Below are 22,812 nucleotides of genomic sequence, written 5' to 3'. Positions count from 1 at the left end.
ATCTCTGTGAAAGTTAAATTTCAAAAAGTTGAAGTAGAAGGGAAATTATGGAAGTGGAGCAAAAAAGAAGATAAACTTATAGAAGATAAGATAAGAGAAGACTCAAAAAACTAGCAGAAATTGAAAAGGAAGGAACGATGATGACATTTGCTACGGAAAAGGAATATGAACAAGAAAAAGAAAAGGGAAGAAAAAAGAAAATCGAACAAAGAAAGAAATCAGGAGAAACTGAAAATACAAAAGAAACCTTGGACGAAGAAAAGGATAGAATAAGTATTATTTTTTGGAACATATGTGGGTTGAAGAATAAAGATAAAGACTTTTGGGATTATATAAGGAAATTCGAGGTGGTGGGCTTGGTTGAGACTTGGGTAGAAGAAAAAAACTGGGAAAATACTAGAAATAAATTGCCAAAAGAATATAGATGGAAATCCGAACATGCGAAAAGAAGCAAGAAGAGGGGAAGAGCAAAGGGTGGAATAATAACAGGCATTAAGGAAGATGTAGAAGAAATAGAGGAAGAGAGAATTAAATCAGTTGAAGGAATACAAGAGAGAAGAATTAAAATAGGGGACAATAGTTGGAGGATAATGACAGTATACAGTCAGAACGTAAAAAAGACCAGTAGAGATTTAGATGAAATAAATTATGAAATAGATGAAAAATATTGCTTGGTGGTAGGCGGGGATTTCAATGCTAGAATTGGAAACAAGGGAGCTGAATGGGAGTGGGACAAGGAAAAGGATGAGGGAAAAAGGAAATCAAAAGACCGAACAGAGAACAAAGAAGGAAAGAAACTGTTGGAGTTGGTAGAGGAAAAGGGATGGAAAATACTGAATGGGAATACAGAAGGTGACAAAGAGGGTGAATACACATATATAGGGGGGCAAGGGAGATCAGTTATAGATTATGTTATCTGTAATGAAATAGCGGACCATGGCATCAGAGATATGGAGGTTGGAATAAGGAGTGACTCAGATCACCTACCAACAATTACACAGGTGGAAAAGACTAAGAAGGAAGAGTTAGAGAACAGAAGAGAAAAAGAGATATACGAATGGAATGAGAAGTCGATTGAAGAATATAGAAGAAAACTGAGAGAGTACAATACAGGAGGAGGAACAGTGGAAGAGATGGCCAGAAAACTAAAAGTAGAGATGGGGAAGGCATCTCGTAAGAAGGTTATCAAAATGGGAGGAATAGAAAAGAGGGGAATTTCATGGTGGGACGAAGAATGCTGGCAGAAGAAAATAGAAGTAAGAAGGAAATTGAGACGATGGCTAAAGAACAGAGGTAATGAAAAGGAATATAGAAAAGAAATTAAGGACTATAAGAAATTAATAAAAGAGAAGAAAGCAAAGAAACAGGATGAAGAAGACCAGAAATTAAAGGATATAAGAACGGAAGCGGAAGCATGGAAATATATAAACCAAGAAAGGAAGATAAAAACGGGACCAAGTAAGAACATCAAGATAGAAGAATGGCGGGAATATTTTATAAGAATTTTAGAAGGCGCAGAAACTAACGAAGAACAGAAGACAGAAGTAAATAGACAGGAAACAGGCACAATAGAAGAAAGGGAAGAAATAGGGAAGGAAGAGGTGATAAGAGTAATAGGGAAAATGAAGAAAGGAAAAGCTGCAGGAATAGACGGCATTCAGAACGAACACTGGATTTACGCAACAGAGAATATAGTTGAGGGACTCACGAAAATGTTAGATAAGATCTGGAAAGGAGAAGGGTTACCAGAAGAATGGAGAGTGGGGTTAATCAGTCCCCTGCACAAGAAAGGAAACAGAGAAAAAGTAGAAAACTATAGAGGAATTACGTTGTTGAATACAACTTACAAGATCTACAGTTCCATTTTACAACATAAGTTGGAAAGGGATATAGAGGAAAAACAACTGCTACCAGAGGTGCAAATGGGATTTAGAAAGGGAAGAGGAACAATCGAATGCATAGCGACCCTGGATCACATAGTAAGGAGGGAATTAAACGAAAAAGGAGGAAAGGTATACGCGCTCTTTGTAGATTTGAAAGCGGCTTTTGATATGGTTAATAGGGAAAGACTATGGCAGATAATGAAAGACATGGGCATCAGTAAAACACTAATAGAGAGAATTAGAGAAATCTACAGAGAGACAGAAAATAGAATCAGAGTTAATGGAGAAACGTCGATGAATTTCTGGACGAAGAAAGGAGTTAGGCAAGGATGTCCATTAAGTCCAACGCTCTTTTCCTTGTATATAGCAAAATTAGAAGAAAATCTTAGGAAGGCACAGATGGGAGGGGTCACTTTAGGGAAAACAAAAATCTGGTCACTACAGTATGCAGACGATATCGTCCTACTGGCAAAAACGGGTAAAGAAATAAGAGAGATGATGAAAACCCTACAAACATTTGTAAGAAGGAGAGAACTGCAAATGAATGTAGAAAAAACGAAAATGATGGTTTTCAGAAAGGCGGTAGGGAGAAGTAAGAAAGAGGTTTGGCAATGGGAAGAAAAGACGATAGAAGAAGTAGCGACGTTTAAATATTTAGGGTATACATTTCAAAGAAATGGAAGAAGAACCCAACATTTGGAAAATACAGTAAAGAAGGCAAATAGATTGTTGAAGGCGGTATGGGGACTGGCAGAGAGAAGGTTGAAGAACGATTTCGTTAGAAGAATATGGCTCTTCGACAGCTTAATAAAAAGTGTTATTATGTACGGTGCTGAAATCTGGGGATGGAAGGAAAGGGAGAGTCTAGAACGAGTACAGGCAAAGTATTTGAAATGGACGTTAGGGTTGGAAAAAGAGACACCAGAGTACATTGTATTAGAGGAAACGAAGAGAGAAAAACTAAGAATAGAAGCAGCACGAAGGGCAATGAAATTTGAAGAGAAGATCAGGCAGAACGTTGAATGCAAAATAATGAAAGAAATGTGGGAAGAGATAAGGGTAAATTATAAGAAGACAGCGGAAGAAAGAAGAGAATTTTACGAAGTAAGAGGTCTAACGGCAGAAGAAGTAGAGAGAAAAAGGATAGAGGGAGCAGAGCCCAGGAAGGAAATTTTAAATCTAGATGAAGAGTTACAAAGAAAAGAGCAAAGGAAAAAAATAGCAGAGTCCAGATATAATCCAAAATATGGAGAAATAATAGGAGGTCTAAAATTACCGGAGTATCTAATAAGAGGGAGAAAGAATGAAGACAGAAAGACAATAGCCAGATTTAGGGTGGGAAATGAAGAAGGAGAAAACTGTTACTGGAAAGAGGAAGAGGATAGAAGATGCGGATTATGTAGGGAATTTCCGGAGACGATTGAACACTGGCTAAAGGATTGTGAAGAGTTACGGGAAGTCGAGAAAGATAGGAATGAGCTATTGAACGAAACAGGTGATGGTCTGGAATGGATGAAAATGATATTAGAAAAGAAACGAAAATAAGGAAGCATTTCGAGAAAGAATATTAGTTTAAGTTAAAATATGTTTAATTGATATATATTTGTACATATATAGATATATTAAGGGAAAAAATGTAAACCGGACTTCTTTCAAGTCCCGAATGGGAAAGAAATAAACAGTTACATACATACATACATACTTTATTTTTAATAACAAAACATATACTGCATATTACTTACACTTAGCTTGCTCAGAATATTCTTACGCGTAATATAAACTCTTTTGTTGTTAAAAATCCCTTTTTTTAGAGATGAAATATTTTAGGAAAAAATGAAAATCATGCGAAACTGCCTGTTAAATGCGTACCGTATGCATGCAACAGGCAGTTTGGCACCAAAGATACCTGTCAAGGTCATCAAAATACGAAAATTATTACAATTAATTACACCTTTACTTCCCTAGTATCTCCTGTTTGTTTAAGATGTAAATTACAGTTTGTATTAGGCTATTGAAATATTAATAAACCGATTGTTACGTTCAAATACATTACTTACTGCAGAAGTTGCTTGTTTTCGAAAAAATTAAGTAAGTACTGCATTATGCGTACGTACGCAAGCAGCAACAGTTTGACACAGACGCTAAAATTTATCAAAATGTCACAGTCAGCAAAATTTTTTTTAATTTTATTTTATTTTATTCAAATGAGAAAATTATGACAATTAATGACGTTTTTAATTTCTAAGTAAATCACTTTTGCTGAAATTTTAAGTTTTCGCTTGAATTGGACTTTTACACCATTAAAAACTTCTAATTAGTTTGGCCAATAAATCCGTAAATCCCTGGCAACTTAAGCAAAATGAGAAAGTAGGGAAACTTAATTTTGTTTTTACTTCCCTAACCACTTCTGTTTGCTAAAGATGTCAATTTCCGACTGAGTAGGTCTGTTAGGACATCAGCATCCATTTAACATGTCCAGACACAATTCATAATGCAGAAATTTTCTTTTTTTTTTATAAAAAAACATACACAGCATAATACTTACACTTAGTTTGCTCAGAATATTCTTACGAGTAATATAAAGTCTTTTGTTGTTAAAATCCCTTTTTTTAGAGATGAAATATTTTAGGAAAAAATAAAAATCATGCGAAACTGCCTGTTAAATGCGTACCGTATGCATGCAACAGGCAGTTTGGCACCAAAGATACCTGTCAAGGTCATCAAAATACGAAAATTATTACAATTAATTACACCCTTACTTCCCTAGTATCTCCTGTTTGTTTAAGATGTAAATTGCAGTTTGTATTAGGCTTTTGAAACATTAATAAAGCGATTATTACGTTCAGATACATTATTTACTGCAGAAGTTGCTTGTTTTCGAAAAAATTAAGTAAGTACTGCATTATGCGTACTGTACGCAAGCAGCAACAGTTTGACACACCCGCTAAAATTTATAAAATGTCATAGTCAGCAAAATGAGAAAATTTTGACAATTAATGACGTTTTTAAATTCTAGGTATATCACTTTTGCTGAAATTTTAAGTTTTCGCTTGAATTGGACCATTACACCATTAAAAACCTCTAATTAGTTTGTCCAATAAATACGTAAATCCATTGCAACTTAAGCTAAATGCGAAAGTAGTGAAACTTAATTTTGTTTTTACTTCCTTAACCACTTCTGTTTGCTAATGATGTGAATTTCCGACTGAGTAGGTCTGTTAGGACATCAGCACCCACTTAACATGTCCAGACACAATTCATAATGTAGAAATATACTTTTTTTTAAATAACAAAACATATACTGCATAATACTTACACTTAGCTTGCTCAGAATATTCTTCCGCGTAATATAAAGTCTTTTGTTGTTAAAAATTCCTTTTTTTAACGATGAAATATTTTAGGAAAAAATAAAAATCATGCGAAACTGCCTGTTAAATGCGTACCGTATGCATGCAACAGGCAGTTTGGCACCCAAGATACCTGTCAAGGTCATCAAAATACGAAAATTATTACAATTAATTTTACCCTTACTTCCCTAGTATCTCCTGTTTGTTTAAGATGTAAATTACAGTTTGTATTAGGCTATTGAAACATTAATAAACAGATTATTACGTTCAAATACATTACTTACTGCAGAAGTTGCTTGTTTTCGAAAAAATTAAGTAAGTACTGCATTATGCGTATGGTACGCAAGCGGCAACAGTTTGACACACACGTTAAAATCTATCAAAATATCATGGTCAGCAAAATGCGAAAATTATGACAATAAATGACGTTTTTAATTTCTAAGTATATCACTTTTGCTGAAATTTTTTGTTTTCGTTTGAATTGGACCATTACACCATTAAAAACCTCTAATTAGTTTGTCCAATAAATACGTAAATCCCTGGCAACTTAAGCAAAATGCGAAAGTGGTGAAACTTAATTTCGTTTTTACTTCCCAAACCACTTCTGTTTGCTAAAGATGTCAATTTCCGACTGAGTAGGTCTGTTAGGACATCAGCACCCACTTAACATGTCCAGACACAATTCATAATGTAGAAATATTCTTTTTTTTTAATAACAAAACATAGACTGCATAACACTTACACTTAGCTTGCTCAGAATATTCTCACGCGTAATATAAAGTCTTTTGTTGTTAAAAATCCCTTTTTTTAAAGATGAATTATTTTAGGAAAATATAAAAATCATGCGAAAATGCCTGTTAAATGCGTACCGTATGCATGCAACAGGCAGTTTGGCACCCAAAATACCTGTCAAGGTCATCAAAATACGAAAATAATTACAATTAATTACACCCTTACTTCCCTAGTATCTCCTGTTTGTTTAAGATGTAAACTCCAGTTTGTATTAGGCTTTTGAAACATTAATAAACCGATTATTTCGTTCAGATACATTATTTACTGCAGAAGTTGCTTGTTTTTGAAAAAATTAAGTAAGTACTGCATATTGCGTACTGCACGCAAGCAGCAATATTCTAACCATTTTTGACACACACGTTAAAATCTATCAAAATATCATAGTCAGCAAAATGCGAAAATTATGACAATTAATGACGTTTTTTTATTCCAAGTATGTCACTCTTGCTGAAATTTTAAATTTTCGCTTGAATTGGACAATTACACCATTAAAAACCTCTAATTAGTTTGTCCTATAAATACGTAAATCCCTAGCAACTTAAGCAAAATGCTGAAGTAGTGAAACTTAATTTTGTTTTTACTTCCCTAATCACTTCTGTTTGCTAAAGATGTCAATTTCCGACTGAGTAGGTCTGTTAGGACATCAGCACCCACTTAACATATCCAGACACAATTCATAATGTAGAAATATACTTTATTTTTAATAACAAAACATATACTGCATATTACTTACACTTAGCTTGCTCAGAATATTCTTACGCGTAATATAAACTCTTTTGTTGTTAAAAATCCCTTTTTTTAAAGATGAAATATTTTAGGAAAAAATGAAAATCATGCGAAACTGCCTGTTAAATGCGTACCGTATGCATGCAACAGGCAGTTTGGCACCAAAGATACCTGTCAAGGTCATCAAAATACGAAAATTATTACAATTAATTACACCTTTACTTCCCTAGTATCTCCTGTTTGTTTAAGATGTAAATTACAGTTTGTATTAGGCTATTGAAATATTAATAAACCGATTATTACGTTCAAATACATTACTTACTGCAGAAGTTGCTTGTTTTCGAAAAAATTAAGTAAGTACTGCATTATGCGTACGTACGCAAGCAGCAACAGTTTGACACAGACGCTAAAATTTATCAAAATGTCACAGTCAGCAAAATTTTTTTTTATTTTATTTTATTTTATTCAAATGAGAAAATTATGACAATTAATGACGTTTTTAATTTCTAAGTAAATCACTTTTGCTGAAATTTTAAGTTTTCGCTTGAATTGGACTTTTACACCATTAAAAACCTCTAATTAGTTTGTCCTATAAATACGTAAATCCCTAGCAACTTAAGCAAAATGCTGAAGTAGTGAAACTTAATTTTGTTTTTACTTCCCTAATCACTTCTGTTTGCTAAAGATGTCAATTTCCGACTGAGTGGTTCTGTTAGGACATCAGCATCCATTTAAGATGCCCAGACACAATTCATAATGCAGAAATATTCTTTTTTTTTTAATAAAAAAACATATACTGCAAAATACTTACACTTAGTTTGCTCAGAATATTCTTACGCGTAATATAGTCTTTTGTTGTTAAAAATCCCTTTTTTTAACGATGAAATATTTTAGGAAAAAATAAAAATCATGCGAAACTGCCTGTTAAATGCGTACCGTATGCATGCAATAGGCAGTTTGGCACCCAAGATACCTGTCAAGGTCATTAAAATGCGAAAATTATTACAAGTAATTACACCCTTACTTCCCTAGTATCTCCTGTTTGTTTAAGATGTAAACTCCAGTTTGTATTAGGTTATTGAAACATTAATAAACCGATTATTACGTTCAGATACATTATTTACTGCAGAAGAGTTGCTAGTTTTCGAAAAAATTAAGTAAGTACTGCATAATGCGTACTGTACGCAAGCGGCAACAGTTTGACACACACGTTAAAATTTATCAAAATATCAAAGTCAGCAAAATGAGAAAATTATGACAATTAATGACGTTTTTAATTTCCAAGTATATCACTTTTGCTGAAATTTTAAGTTTTCGCTTGAATTGGACCATTACACTATTAAAAACCTCTAAATAGTTTGTCCAATAAATACGTAAATCCATGGCAACTTAAGCTAAATGCGAAAGTAGTGAAACTTAATTTTGTTTTTACTTCCTTAACCACTTCTGTTTGCTAATGATGTGAATTTCCGACTGAGTAGGTCTGTTAGGACATCAGCACCCACTTAACATGTCCAGACACAATTCATAATGTAGAAATATACTTTTTTTTAAATAACAAAACATATACTGCATAATACTTACACTTAGCTTGCTCAGAATATTCTTACGCGTACTATAAAGTCTTTTGTTGTTAAAAATCCCTTTTTTTAGAGATGAAATATTTTAGGAAAAAATAAAAATCATGCGAAACTGCCTGTTAAATGCGTACCGTATGCATGCAACAGGCAGTTTGGCACCAAAGATACCTGTCAAGGTCATCAAAATACGAAAATTATTACAATTAATTACACCCTTACTTCCCTAGTATCTCCTGTTTGTTTAAGATGTAAATTGCAGTTTGTATTAGGCTTTTGAAACATTAATAAAGCGATTATTACGTTCAGATACATTATTTACTGCAGAAGTTGCTTGTTTTCGAAAAAATTAAGTAAGTACTGCATTATGCGTACTGTACGCAAGCAGCAACAGTTTGACACACACGCTAAAATTTATAAAATGTCATAGTCAGCAAAATGAGAAAATTTTGACAATTAATGACGTTTTTAATTTCTAAGTATATCACTTTTGCTGAAATTTTAAGTTTTCGCTTGAATTGGACCATTATACCATTAAAAACCTCTAAATAGTTTGTCCAATAAATACGTAAATCCATTGCAACTTAAGCTAAATGCGAAAGTAGTGAAACTTAATTTTGTTTTTACTTCCTTAACCACTTCTGTTCGCTAATGATGTGAATTTCCGACTGAGTAGGTCTGTTAGGACATCAGCACCCACTTAACATGTCCAGACACAATTCATAATGTAGAAATATAATTTTTTTTAAATAACAAAACATATACTGCATAATACTTACACTTAGCTTGCTCAGAACATTCTTACGCGTAATATAAAGTCCTTTGTTGTTAAAAATCCCTTTTTTTAGAGATGAAATATTTTAGGAAAAAATAAAAATCATGCGAAACTGCCCGTTAAATGAGTACCGAATGCATGCAACAGGCAGTTTGGCACCCTAGATATCTGTCAAGGTCATCAAAATACGAAAATTATTACAATTAATTACACCCTTACTTCCCTAGTATCTCCTGTTTGTTTAAGATGTAAATTGCAGTTTGTATTAGGCTTTTGAAACATTAATAAACCAATTATTACGTTCAGATACATTATTTACTGCAGAAGTTGCTTGTTTTCGAAAAAATTAAGTAAGTACTGCATTATGCGTACTGTACGCAAGCAGCAACAGTTTGACACACACGCTAAAATTTATAAAATGTCATAGTCAGCAAAATGAGAAAATTTTGACAATTAATGACGTTTTTAATTTCTAAGTATATCACTTTTGCTGAAATTTTAAGTTTTCGCTTGAATTGGACCATTATACCATTAAAAACCTCTAAATAGTTTGTCCAATAAATACGTAAATCCATTGCAACTTAAGCTAAATGCGAAAGTAGTGAAACTTAATTTTGTTTTTACTTCCTTAACCACTTCTGTTCGCTAATGATGTGAATTTCCGACTGAGTAGGTCTGTTAGGACATCAGCACCCACTTAACATGTCCAGACACAATTCATAATGTAGAAATATAATTTTTTTTAAATAACAAAACATATACTGCATAATACTTACACTTAGCTTGCTCAGAACATTCTTACGCGTAATATAAAGTCCTTTGTTGTTAAAAATCCCTTTTTTTAGAGATGAAATATTTTAGGAAAAAATAAAAATCATGCGAAACTGCCCGTTAAATGAGTACCGAATGCATGCAACAGGCAGTTTGGCACCCAAGATATCTGTCAAGGTCATCAAAATACGAAAATTATTACAATTAATTACACCCTTACTTCCCTAGTATCTCCTGTTTGTTTAAGATGTAAATTGCAGTTTGTATTAGGATTTTGAAACATTCATAAACCGATTATTACGTTCAGATACATTTTTTACTGCAGAAGTTGCTTGTTTTCGAAAAAATTAAGTAAGCACTGCATTATGCGTACTGCACGCAAGCAGCAACAGTTTGACACACACGCTAAAATTTATCAAAATGTCATAGTCAGCAAAATGAGAAAATTTTGACAATTAATGACGTTTTTAATTTCCAAGTATATCACTTTTGCTGAAATTTTAAGTTTTCGCTTGAATTGGACCATTATACCATTAAAAACCTCTAAATAGTTTGTCCAATAAATACGTAAATCCATTGCAACTTAAGCTAAATGCGAAAGTAGTGAAACTTAATTTTGTTTTTACTTCCTTAACCACTTCTGTTCGCTAATGATGTGAATTTCCGACTGAGTATGTCTGTTAGGACATCAGCACCCACTTAACATGTCCAGACACAATTCATAATGTAGAAATATAATTATTTTTAACTAACAAAACATATACTGCATAATACTTACACTTAGCTTGCTCAGAACATTCTTACGCGTAATATAAAGTCCTTTGTTGTTAAAAATCCCTTTTTTTAGAGATGAAATATTTTAGGAAAAAATAAAAATCATGCGAAACTGCCCGTTAAATGAGTACCGAATGCATGCAACAGGCAGTTTGGCACCCAAGATATCTGTCAAGGTCATCAAAATACGAAAATTATTACAATTAATTACACCCTTACTTCCCTAGTATCTCCTGTTTGTTTAAGATGTAAATTGCAGTTTGTATTAGGCTTTTGAAACATTAATAAACCGATTATTACGTTCAGATACATTATTTACTGCAGAAGTTGCTTGTTTTCGAAAAAATTAAGTAAGTACTGCATTATGCGTACTGTACGCAAGCAGCAACAGTTTGACACACACGCTAAAATTTATAAAATGTCATAGTCAGCAAAATGAGAAAATTTTGACAATTAATGACGTTTTTAATTTCTTAGTATATCACTTTTGCTGAAATTTTAAGTTTTCGCTTGAATTGGACCATTACCCCATTAAAAACCTCTAATTAGTTTGTCCAATAAATACGTAAATCCATGGCAACTTAAGCTAAATACGAAAGTGGCGAAACTAAATTTTGTTTTTACTTCCTTAACCACTTCTGTTTGCTAATGATGTGAATTTCCGACTGAGTAGGTCTGTTAGGACATTAGCACCCACTTAACATGTCCAGACACAATTCATAATGTAGAAAGATACTTTTTTTTTAATAACAAAACATATACTGCATAATACTTACACTTAGCTTGCTCAGAATATTCTTACGCGTAATATAAAGTCTTTTGTTGTTAAAAATCCCTTTTTTTAGAGATGAAATATTTTAGGAAAAAATAAAAATCATGCGAAACTGCCTGTTAAATGCGTACCGTATGCATGCAACAGGCAGTTTGGCACCAAAGATACCTGTCAAGGTCATCAAAATACGAAAATTATTACAATTAATTACACCCTTACTTCCCTAGTATCTCCTGTTTGTTTAAGATGTAAATTGCAGTTTGTATTAGGATTTTGAAACATTCATAAACCGATTATTACGTTCAGATACATTTTTTACTGCAGAAGTTGCTTGTTTTCGAAAAAATTAAGTAAGCACTGCATTATGCGTACTGCACGCAAGCAGCAACAGTTTGACACACACGCTAAAATTTATCAAAATGTCATAGTCAGCAAAATGAGAAAATTTTGACAATTAATGACGTTTTTAATTTCCAAGTATATCACTTTTGCTGAAATTTTAAGTTTTCGCTTGAATTGGACCATTATACCATTAAAAACCTCTAAATAGTTTGTCCAATAAATACGTAAATCCATTGCAACTTAAGCTAAATGCGAAAGTAGTGAAACTTAATTTTGTTTTTACTTCCTTAACCACTTCTGTTCGCTAATGATGTGAATTTCCGACTGAGTATGTCTGTTAGGACATCAGCACCCACTTAACATGTCCAGACACAATTCATAATGTAGAAATATAATTATTTTTAAATAACAAAACATATACTGCATAATACTTACACTTAGCTTGCTCAGAACATTCTTACGCGTAATATAAAGTCCTTTGTTGTTAAAAATCCCTTTTTTTAGAGATGAAATATTTTAGGAAAAAATAAAAATCATGCGAAACTGCCCGTTAAATGAGTACCGAATGCATGCAACAGGCAGTTTGGCACCCAAGATATCTGTCAAGGTCATCAAAATACGAAAATTATTACAATTAATTACACCCTTACTTCCCTAGTATCTCCTGTTTGTTTAAGATGTAAATTGCAGTTTGTATTAGGCTTTTGAAACATTAATAAACCGATTATTACGTTCAGATACATTATTTACTGCAGAAGTTGCTTGTTTTCGAAAAAATTAAGTAAGTACTGCATTATGCGTACTGTACGCAAGCAGCAACAGTTTGACACACACGCTAAAATTTATAAAATGTCATAGTCAGCAAAATGAGAAAATTTTGACAATTAATGACGTTTTTAATTTCTTAGTATATCACTTTTGCTGAAATTTTAAGTTTTCGCTTGAATTGGACCATTACCCCATTAAAAACCTCTAATTAGTTTGTCCAATAAATACGTAAATCCATGGCAACTTAAGCTAAATACGAAAGTGGCGAAACTAAATTTTGTTTTTACTTCCTTAACCACTTCTGTTTGCTAATGATGTGAATTTCCGACTGAGTAGGTCTGTTAGGACATTAGCACCCACTTAACATGTCCAGACACAATTCATAATGTAGAAAGATACTTTTTTTTTAATAACAAAACATATACTGCATAATACTTACACTTAGCTTGCTCAGAATATTCTTACGCGTAATATAAAGTCTTTTGTTGTTAAAAATCCCTTTTTTTAGAGATGAAATATTTTAGGAAAAAATAAAAATCATGCGAAACTGCCTGTTAAATGCGTACCGTATGCATGCAACAGGCAGTTTGGCACCAAAGATACCTGTCAAGGTCATCAAAATACGAAAATTATTACAATTAATTACACCCTTACTTCCCTAGTATCTCCTGTTTGTTTAAGATGTAAATTGCAGTTTGTATTAGGATTTTGAAACATTCATAAACCGATTATTACGTTCAGATACATTTTTTACTGCAGAAGTTGCTTGTTTTCGAAAAAATTAAGTAAGCACTGCATTATGCGTACTGCACGCAAGCAGCAACAGTTTGACACACACGCTAAAATTTATCAAAATGTCATAGTCAGCAAAATGAGAAAATTTTGACAATTAATGACGTTTTTAATTTCCAAGTATATCACTTTTGCTGAAATTTTAAGTTTTCGCTTGAATTGGACCATTATACCATTAAAAACCTCTAAATAGTTTGTCCAATAAATACGTAAATCCATTGCAACTTAAGTTAAATGCGAAAGTAGTGAAACTTAATTTTGTTTTTACTTCCTTAACCACTTCTGTTCGCTAATGATGTGAATTTCCGACTGAGTAGGTCTGTTAGGACATCAGCACCCACTTAACATGTCCAGACACAATTCATAATGTAGAAATATAATTTTTTTTAAATAACAAAACATATACTGCATAATACTTACACTTAGCTTGCTCAGAACATTCTTACGCGTAATATAAAGTCCTTTGTTGTTAAAAATCCCTTTTTTTAGAGATGAAATATTTTAGGAAAAAATAAAAATCATGCGAAACTGCCCGTTAAATGAGTACCGAATGCATGCAACAGGCAGTTTGGCACCCAAGATATCTGTCAAGGTCATCAAAATACGAAAATTATTACAATTAATTACACCCTTACTTCCCTAGTATCTCCTGTTTGTTTAAGATGTAAATTGCAGTTTGTATTAGGCTTTTGAAACATTAATAAACCGATTATTACGTTCAGATACATTATTTACTGCAGAAGTTGCTTGTTTTCGAAAAAATTAAGTAAGTACTGCATTATGCGTACTGTACGCAAGCAGCAACAGTTTGACACACACGCTAAAATTTATAAAATGTCATAGTCAGCAAAATGAGAAAATTTTGACAATTAATGACGTTTTTAATTTCTAAGTATATCACTTTTGCTGAAATTTTAAGTTTTCGCTTGAATTGGACCATTACCCCATTAAAAACCTCTAATTAGTTTGTCCAATAAATACGTAAATCCATGGCAACTTAAGCTAAATACGAAAGTGGCGAAACTAAATTTTGTTTTTACTTCCTTAACCACTTCTGTTTGCTAATGATGTGAATTTCCGACTGAGTAGGTCTGTTAGGACATCAGCACCCACTTAACATGTCCAGACACAATTCATAATGTAGAAAGATACTTTTTTTTTAATAACAAAACATATACTGCATAATACTTACACTTAGCTTGCTCAGAATATTCTTACACGTAATATAAAGTCTTTTGTTGTTAAAAATCCCTTTTTTTAGAGATGAAATATTTTAGGAAAAAATAAAAATCATGCGAAACTGCCTGTTAAATGCGTACCGTATGCATGCAACAGGCAGTTTGGCACCCAAGATACCTGTCAAGGTCATCAAAATGCGAAAATTATTACAATTAATTACACCCTTACTTCCCTAGTATCTCCTGTTTGTTTAAGATGTAAATTGCAGTTTGTATTAGGATTTTGAAACATTCATAAACCGATTATTACGTTCAGATACATTATTTACTGCAGAAGTTGCTTGTTTTCGAAAAAATTAAGTAAGCACTGCATTATGCGTACTGTACGCAAGCAGCAGCAGTTTAACCATTTTTGACACACACGTTAAAATCTATCAAAATATCATAGTCAGCAAAATGCGAAAATTATGACAATTAATGACGTTTTTAATTTCCAAGTATATCATTTTTGCTGAAATTTAAAATTTTCGCTTGAATTGGACCATTACACCATTAAAAATCTCTAATTAGTTTGTCCAATAAATACGTAAATCCCTGGCAACTTAAGCAAAATGCGAAAGTGGTGAAACTTAAGTTTGTTCTTACTTCCCTAACCACTTCTGTTTGCTAAAAATGTCAATTTCCGACTGAGTAGGTCTGTTAGGACATGAGCATCCATTTAACATGTCCAGACACAATTCATAATGCAGAAATATTCTTTTTTTTTTTTAATAAAAAAACATATACTGCATAATACTTACACTTAGTTTGCTCAGAATATTCTTACGCGTAATATAAAGTCTTTTGTTGTTAAAAATACCTTTTTTTAACGATGAAATATTTTAGGAAAAAATAAAAATCATGCGAAACTGCCTGTTAAATGCGTACCGTATGCATGCAACAGGCAGTTTGGCACCAAAGAAACCTGTCAAGGTCGGTCATCAAAATACGAAAATTATTACAATCAATTACACCCTTACTTCCCTAGTATTCCTGTTTGTTTAAGATGTAAATTGCGGTTTGTATTAGGCTATTGAAACATTAAAAAACCGATTTTTACGTTCAGATACATTATTTACTGCAGAGCTTGCTTGTTTTCGAAAAAATTAAGTAAGTACTGCATAATGCGTACTGTACGCAAGCAGCAACAGTTTGACACACACGTTAAAATTTATCAAAATGTCACAGTCAGCGAAATGAGAAAACTATGACAATTAATGACGTTTTTAATTTCTAAGTATATCATTTTTGCTGAAATTTTAAATTTTCGCTTAAATTGGACCATTACACCATAAAAAATCTCTAGATGTCAATTTCCGACTGAGTTGGTCTGTTGGAACATCAGCAACCACTTAACATGTCCAAACACAATTTATAATGTGATGTTTTTTTTTTAATAAAAAAAATATATATACTGTACGTATAATACTTACACTTACCTTGCTCCGAATATTCTTACGCGTAATATAAAGTCTTTTGTTGTTAAAAATATTTTTTTTAATGATTAAATATTTTATGAAAAAATAAAAATCATGCGAAACTGCCTGTTAATTGCGTACCGTACACATGCACCAGGCAGTTTGGCACACAAGAAAATAGCTGTCAGTCACCAAAATACGAAAATTTAAACAGTTAATAATGCCTTTGGTTCCCAGTACTAGAATTGTTTGTTAAAAATTTGAATTACTGCTTGAATTGGTCGCCGAACTTTGGCATTATTCACTATTTTCCGATTTTGCTTATGATAAATCATGGCCGACTTCATTAATATACACTAACGTGTATATACGGCCGTTTCAATTTCTTAAAAATTTGTTCCCGCGTAGTAATCCATGGGTACATAAGCATACGCCACCCACGGCAATGTCTTGAACTAAACTGTCACTACTGTCAGAAATTTTCTTTGACAATTTTCAAATCCAAAATAATTTTGGGCATGAATTATTATCGTTGTTAATAAAACTAGGTCTTTATAATATGGGAAGAAAGTGTATGATTTGTGGTAATACACAGAATCCACTTTTTGGAATTCCTGCGGAAGTAGATCTTAGAAACAAATGGTTTGAATCACTTTCAAAATTTTGTGGTATTTCATAAAACAAGTTCCTCAAAAAATATTTTATTCGAATTATTTTAGATCTGACCAAGATAAACGATCATACTGTTGTGTGTTCCAAACATTTTGCAACAGAATGTATTGTTAGAAGCGCAAAAAGTACTCGTCTTAATAAACAAGCGGTTCCGTTTATATTCGTATGTACATAAAAATCTACGTACCTCACATAATCTATAAATCTTTGTCATCATTCCAGAATCCTACTGATCCTGACATTTCTAGTACCCAACCAACAAATCCTTTTTTAGAAGACACTCATCCAACTTCCGTTTCCTCATTCCAAAATGCTAATAAGGAAACTAATGTTTCCACATGTGATGATTTAAGTGCGAAGGATAAACAAGAACTTAAAGATCTCAGGTACCACAACAAAGTTTTAAAGCAACAATTGAGTAGAATGAAACGAAAGAATTCTGAATGTTTATCAAAAATGAGAGAGTTAGAAGAAAAAGTAAAAAATTTGGATGCTTTAAAAATAACCAAAATTATAGAAGACGCAAACAACGCAGATGAAAAGTCAATATTTCTTTTGGACTTGATAAAAAATCACTATAAAAAAATACCTAGGTGGTCAGAAATGTCTCTTCGTCTGTGTACTGTCTGGAGATTTTGTTCGCCGAAAGGTTACAGATTTTGCCACAATAACTTACTAAAACTGCCTTCAAAATCGACTATATCCAGATTCCTTGGAGACTTTCATGGTCAAAATAAGCTGATCCAAGAGCGATTGTGTGCAGAAATTGGTCAATTAAAAAAGCCAGTTGAAAGGATCTGCTCCTTAATAATGGACGACATGTCCATAAAAGAAAAAGTTCATTACTGTAGGGCAGAAGATCGAATTTATGGCTTAGAGACAACAAGTTCTACTCGTGTTGGAACTAAGCCAAAAGTAGCCAACAAGATGCTTTGTTTTGTGGTGCAGGGATTGAGTACTAGATATACAATACCAGCAGGGTATTTTTTCCACTCGTCGTTAACAACTCAGGAATTATATTTATTAACAAAAAACATTTTACAACTTCTGACAAACTGCGGCTACATTGTGATTAGATTTGTTACAGACAATATTTCAACAAATGTCGCCCTCTTTAAAAAATTTGGAAACGGATCACTGAAAAATTCCATTAATCATCCCATTCTGGAACATATTCCACTATTTTTGAGTTTCGATTTCTGCCATGCTCTAAAAAATGCACGAAATTTGTTTTTAGACCATGATATGTATTCTTCTCAAGGCAAAATTTCATCATGTTACCTCAAATTATTGTATGATTTGCAGAAGGGAATGCCAGTAAAGCCTGTCAGATATTTAACAAAGAAGCATCTATTTCCATCAAACTTTGAAAAAATGAATGTCCTAAGAGCAATCCAAGTTTTTTCACCTACTGTAACCTCTTCTTTAAAATTTCTAAAAGCTGCAGGGGACGATCGCTTTGTAGACGCTGATGCCTCTATATTCTATATGGAAAACATGTACCATTTTTTTCAGGTGCATAATGTTTCAAGCAGAGATCACTATCTTCGTTCACTAGATAGCAGTATTGCACCATATGTGCATATTTCAGATGAACGTCTTGACTGGTTAAATCTCACATTTCCAAAGTATATTGACGATATCCAGAAGACTTCTGTAGATGTTGGATTTAAAGGTCTTACTAAGGAAACAGCTCATGCGTTACAATTCACGGCAAAAAGCACATACCTCTGTGTAAATTTTTTGCTAAGCCAGGTTGGCTTCTATTATGTTGTAACGCGATCCTTCAGCTCAGACGCAGTAGAGGCCATGTTTTCACATGTAAGACTGAAAGGTGGTTCTAATGATGCCACAGATGCCAGAGCTGCAGATTATGCATTAAGGCAAATTCTTCGTTGTGGGATTGTTAAAGCTTCCCATTCCTCAAACACTGCTGAAAATGTTAACTATATTAGTCCTGTAAATATTTTAAATTTACAAGAAAACAGAGAGAGCTTTACTAAGCACACAGAACAACTCATATTTCCAATTGAAGTACGAAGAAATATTCACAATCTCAAGAAGTGCATCATACCTGATAATAATATTTTCTCAGCATCAGTAGCTTTCTTGGCAGGATACATAATAAAAAAATTAGAAGATTTATTTCATTGTGATGAATGTTTAACACCTCTATTATGTACTAGCATTCCAGGTCCTTTGCTACAATTGATTGCCATTCAAAACCGAGGAGGTTTAGTCTATCCCAAAGATATCTTTGTTGGTATTATTCAGCTGATAGCTGAAAGCATCCAGCAAATGTTGCCATTTCTACAACATGATAATCCTGGTAAATACATACTTGAAGAACTGTATCCACACCTTGTGCAAAATCCCATTTTCGTCTGTGCAAATCACAGGGATTCTGTGTGCAAATATATAATCAAAACGACTGTAAAGCCAGTTCTCAGCAATCTTTGCTTGGAGACCACAGATTCTGTCAAGAGATTTGCATTAAATTTTAAACCTAAAAGTCGAAAAGTATTGAAATTGTAACTTTACGTTAATATTATTGTTTTACTTACTGTGTTTTGTGATAAAATTAAAAAAAAAACCTTATTATCTGAACCAAACTGCTTTTTTTTATGCTTCGAGTAAAATTTGTTGTCAATGTCAGTTTCAACCATGTTTCAACTCGACAATTAATTTGACAGAAATAGCACGAGATCTGTCGTTTGAGGGCGCCACAATATGCACTAGGCGGCGGAACATTTTTTCTAATGGAAAATCAAAAATTGAAACGGCCGTATATACACGTTAGTGTATATTAATGAAGTCGGCCATGGATAAATATTCTCATATTGCCATCTACCTGTGGAAAGAAGAAATTCTGCTTTCAATTAATGATTTTCTGTTGCATGTTTGTCGATCCTATACCATGTTGCCAAATCACGTGCCGAACTGCCGACCGGGTGCGGTGGTAGTTTGGCACCAGTGCGAAAGTGCACAAAATATGCCAAACTGACTGAAATTTACTCGAAAAATGTGCGGAAAAGCCCACTTTATGAACATATATATATATACATAAGTTTTGTATTAAGTGGCACCCTGTAGGATGAATGTAATTGTGACGCCCGGTGTATATACCGATTTGATAAATAATGTAAAAGAAGCACAATCAAAATCAACAGTAATAAGGCACCCATCTGTATATAAATTGAGACAATCAATGCTTTTCTGGCACCTTGCATTGTTGCCACTTCTTTGTGTTCTTTCAAACAAACATATTACAACACCTTAGGTGCTTCGTACCACTTATCGTAAATTTAGTATATTTTGGCACCATAAGTTAAGAGGGAATTTGCACGAATATTGTTATTATTAGTATTAAAAAGTAAAATACCGCAAGAGACTATTGTTGACAATTGTCGAATGCTGGCATAAGAATTTGATAAGCAAATCCTAATTAAAATGCGAAACATAATATGAGAAACAGGGTTGTGTAAAATAGCATGCCTCTGTAGATATAGTTTTTTAATTCACTATTGTTTTAATTTTAAGCATGACTTCAAAAGGAAAGACATTTAAAATTCTTAAAAAAAAATGGTCAAAGTTTTTTCGACAGAACTTTCCTGGCTCCTGAAGTAGAATGAAACATATCCAGCAGATGCGTCTGTCATCGTTTCTCTGTCATAGTGAAGTTTTCTACCTGGGATGAGTGTTTACCTGTTTAGATTAGTGCCTAATCGATTCATCCGCATTCGTGCTAGCGTGTTAAGCAGTTCACTTAAGTTTATGTTTCCAGGTGTTATTGTTTGCGATTTAAAAACATAAATTTAAAAATCACCCCTTTCTGAATTGTGCATGTTACGCTACTGACTGACAGTCTGTTGTTAGATTCTGATGACTCACCATATTGAACTTAAAACAATCCATCTCTAACAACACTTGTCCTCCAACACTAGGTACTAGCAATCTGATGCTCAAGTGTTTATAATATGCTTATACATCGACAGAATGTCACATAGAAATTAGTTTGATTTGAATGAGTTTATCTTCTTAAAACAAAGGCTAAAATTATTATTTAAACTACAATCGAACAAAATGTTCTGATTGTATAATATAATTCTTATTTTAACATTATTATTATTATAAAGACGTGTTTTTCAAATTTTCCAGAAAATGGGATGACTGGTTCTTAATTTGAGCAATAAAAATTTGTAATGAAATCATCAACATGGATAATACTAGTCACAGCACAAAAAAAAGTAGTCACAGCGTATTACCAGTGCAAGAAAAAACATCGAGACGTATATCAACTTGGATTGGTGCAATGTAATACTAAAAAACTGTATTGAATTCCCAAAATTTTCTGAGAAAATGGAGTGAGCCGTTCCTGATTCAATCAATAAAATAAGTTGACTCATTCATTAATTCTTTTGACCCACCTCTTTAAGTAAATTTAAAATATATGAATACAATGATAAATCACAAGTAAAAACTCATCATATTTTGCATATTTTAGGTGGAATTTATTCGACAAAATTTTGAGATGATATCATTAATTTTTTGAGAGAAATAAACAGATATACTTATTTTGATTAACAATGTACCATACTTACAATAAATTTAAAACGTCTCATTCAGTTCAGTATTCAGTTTTACAATTCTTGATTTAATCAATAAGAAAATTGACTCAGTCATTAATTTTCTTGAGACACCCCTTATAAGCAAATCTAAAAAATATTCATGCAGTGATAAATCACAAGTATAGACCTATCATATTTTGCACATGTAAGATAGAATTTATTCAACAATATTTTGAGGTGACGATATATATTTTTTAGGGGGATGAGCAAATACATTTTGATAAAAAAATTACCATGCTGTTGATCATTCATTGATTTTTTTGAGTTAGCCTGTATAAGTAAATTCAAAAAATATGAATGGAACGATAAATCACAAGTATAGACTCATCATATTTGGACATTTTAGATAGGATTTATTCGGAAAAATTTTGAGCCGACGTCAGGAATTTTTTGGGGGGATAAGCAAGTGTATTTTGATTAAAAATGTATTATGCGTATCATAACTTTAAAACAGCTGCAAGATTTCAAAGCATTCGGTTTTGCAAATTCAAAATTAAATTCCAAAATGTTGTTTTATAATTCTGACGGACGTTTCTGGTAAAAACTCAGCACGGCGTCATAAACCATTTTGTTATTTAATACAATTTAAAACTCATTTGCTATGTACAATTTGGAAGTGACATCATCACATAATTAGTGGGGATGATTAGATAAATTTTGGTTAACATTATGTAAATACAAAATTTGACAACAATCGGCCCAGTACTTTCGGAGATTATCTGTCTAATAAAAATCGGGACAGCAGACAGAGACATACTCCTGCATGTATAATTGAAGAATCCGTGTTGACTTTTTACACTAGAGATCCAGATTTTTTGGGAAAAAAATAAAAACTGTATTTTACAATTTAACTTTGAAATTGCAAAACCGAATGCTCTGAAGATAAATGATTACTCAAAATTTACTTATTTACGACCTCTCCGAAAATCATGATGCTATATCATACAATTCTGCCGATTAATGTTTTAAAATTATATAAAATGACATGCACCTGCATGTGTGATTTATGAATCCGTGTTTTTACCCTTGATTTGCCCAGTTTTTTGAAAAAAACTCAAAATTATGTAAAAATATTTTACAAATTAAATTGTAAAACCTGAATGCTGTGAAATCTTGCAAATATCTTAAGTTTATTGGAAGCATGGCAATCGTCAATAAAACTTTGTCCATCATCTTATAATCTTGCAGGATAAATGTTCTTCAAATTTATAAGTATTTTTGGGAAAAAACTGAATGTGATTAATTTATTAATCAGTCCTCTCTTCTGCTTTGAGGTGAAATAAATCAGTTTAATTTTCTTTTAACAGCTGATGCTTGTAATCTAAACTTTTTAGTCGTCTAATTATATAAGCAGTCGAGAGTAAGCATGTACTGAGAAATTGAGAATATCTACATTTTTTCCTGTTGATTATCTGCGATGCAGGGGCTGCGGAATGTTAATTACGCCACTGGTTTTTACTTTGTAGAGGTTATCACGAAACCAGTGATTGGAACAATTACTTTTAAAAAGTAATGCATTACTTTAACAATTACTTTTTGCACTTTGAAAATTTTGATC

At 32.6% G+C, this 22,812-nt stretch overlaps 2 protein-coding genes across 12 annotated transcripts in view; both read left to right on the top strand.

The window, feature by feature from the left end:
• Window positions 1-22,812, top strand: part of Dscam2 (Down syndrome cell adhesion molecule 2) — a 956,598-nt gene that overhangs the window by 424,221 nt on the left and 509,565 nt on the right. The gene's annotated exons all lie outside the window — the stretch shown is intronic.
• LOC135135233 (uncharacterized) lies at window positions 16,446-19,161 on the top strand. The gene is made up of 3 exons (XM_064064255.1): window positions 16,446-16,622; window positions 16,674-16,789; window positions 16,849-19,161. The coding sequence occupies exons 1-3, from the start codon at window positions 16,514-16,516 to the stop codon at window positions 19,159-19,161; spliced, it is 2,538 nt and encodes an 845-aa protein (XP_063920325.1). The 5' UTR covers window positions 16,446-16,513.

This window comes from Zophobas morio, unplaced genomic scaffold, assembly GCF_036711695.1.
Source record: "Zophobas morio isolate AGI-343-1 ecotype UQ-CSIRO unplaced genomic scaffold, CSIRO_AGI_Zmor_V1 ptg000024l, whole genome shotgun sequence".
Classification (NCBI taxonomy): Eukaryota; Metazoa; Arthropoda; class Insecta; order Coleoptera; family Tenebrionidae; genus Zophobas; species Zophobas morio.
The sequence above is the reverse complement of the archived record's forward strand: the minus strand, read 5'-3'. Positions and strand labels throughout refer to the sequence as shown.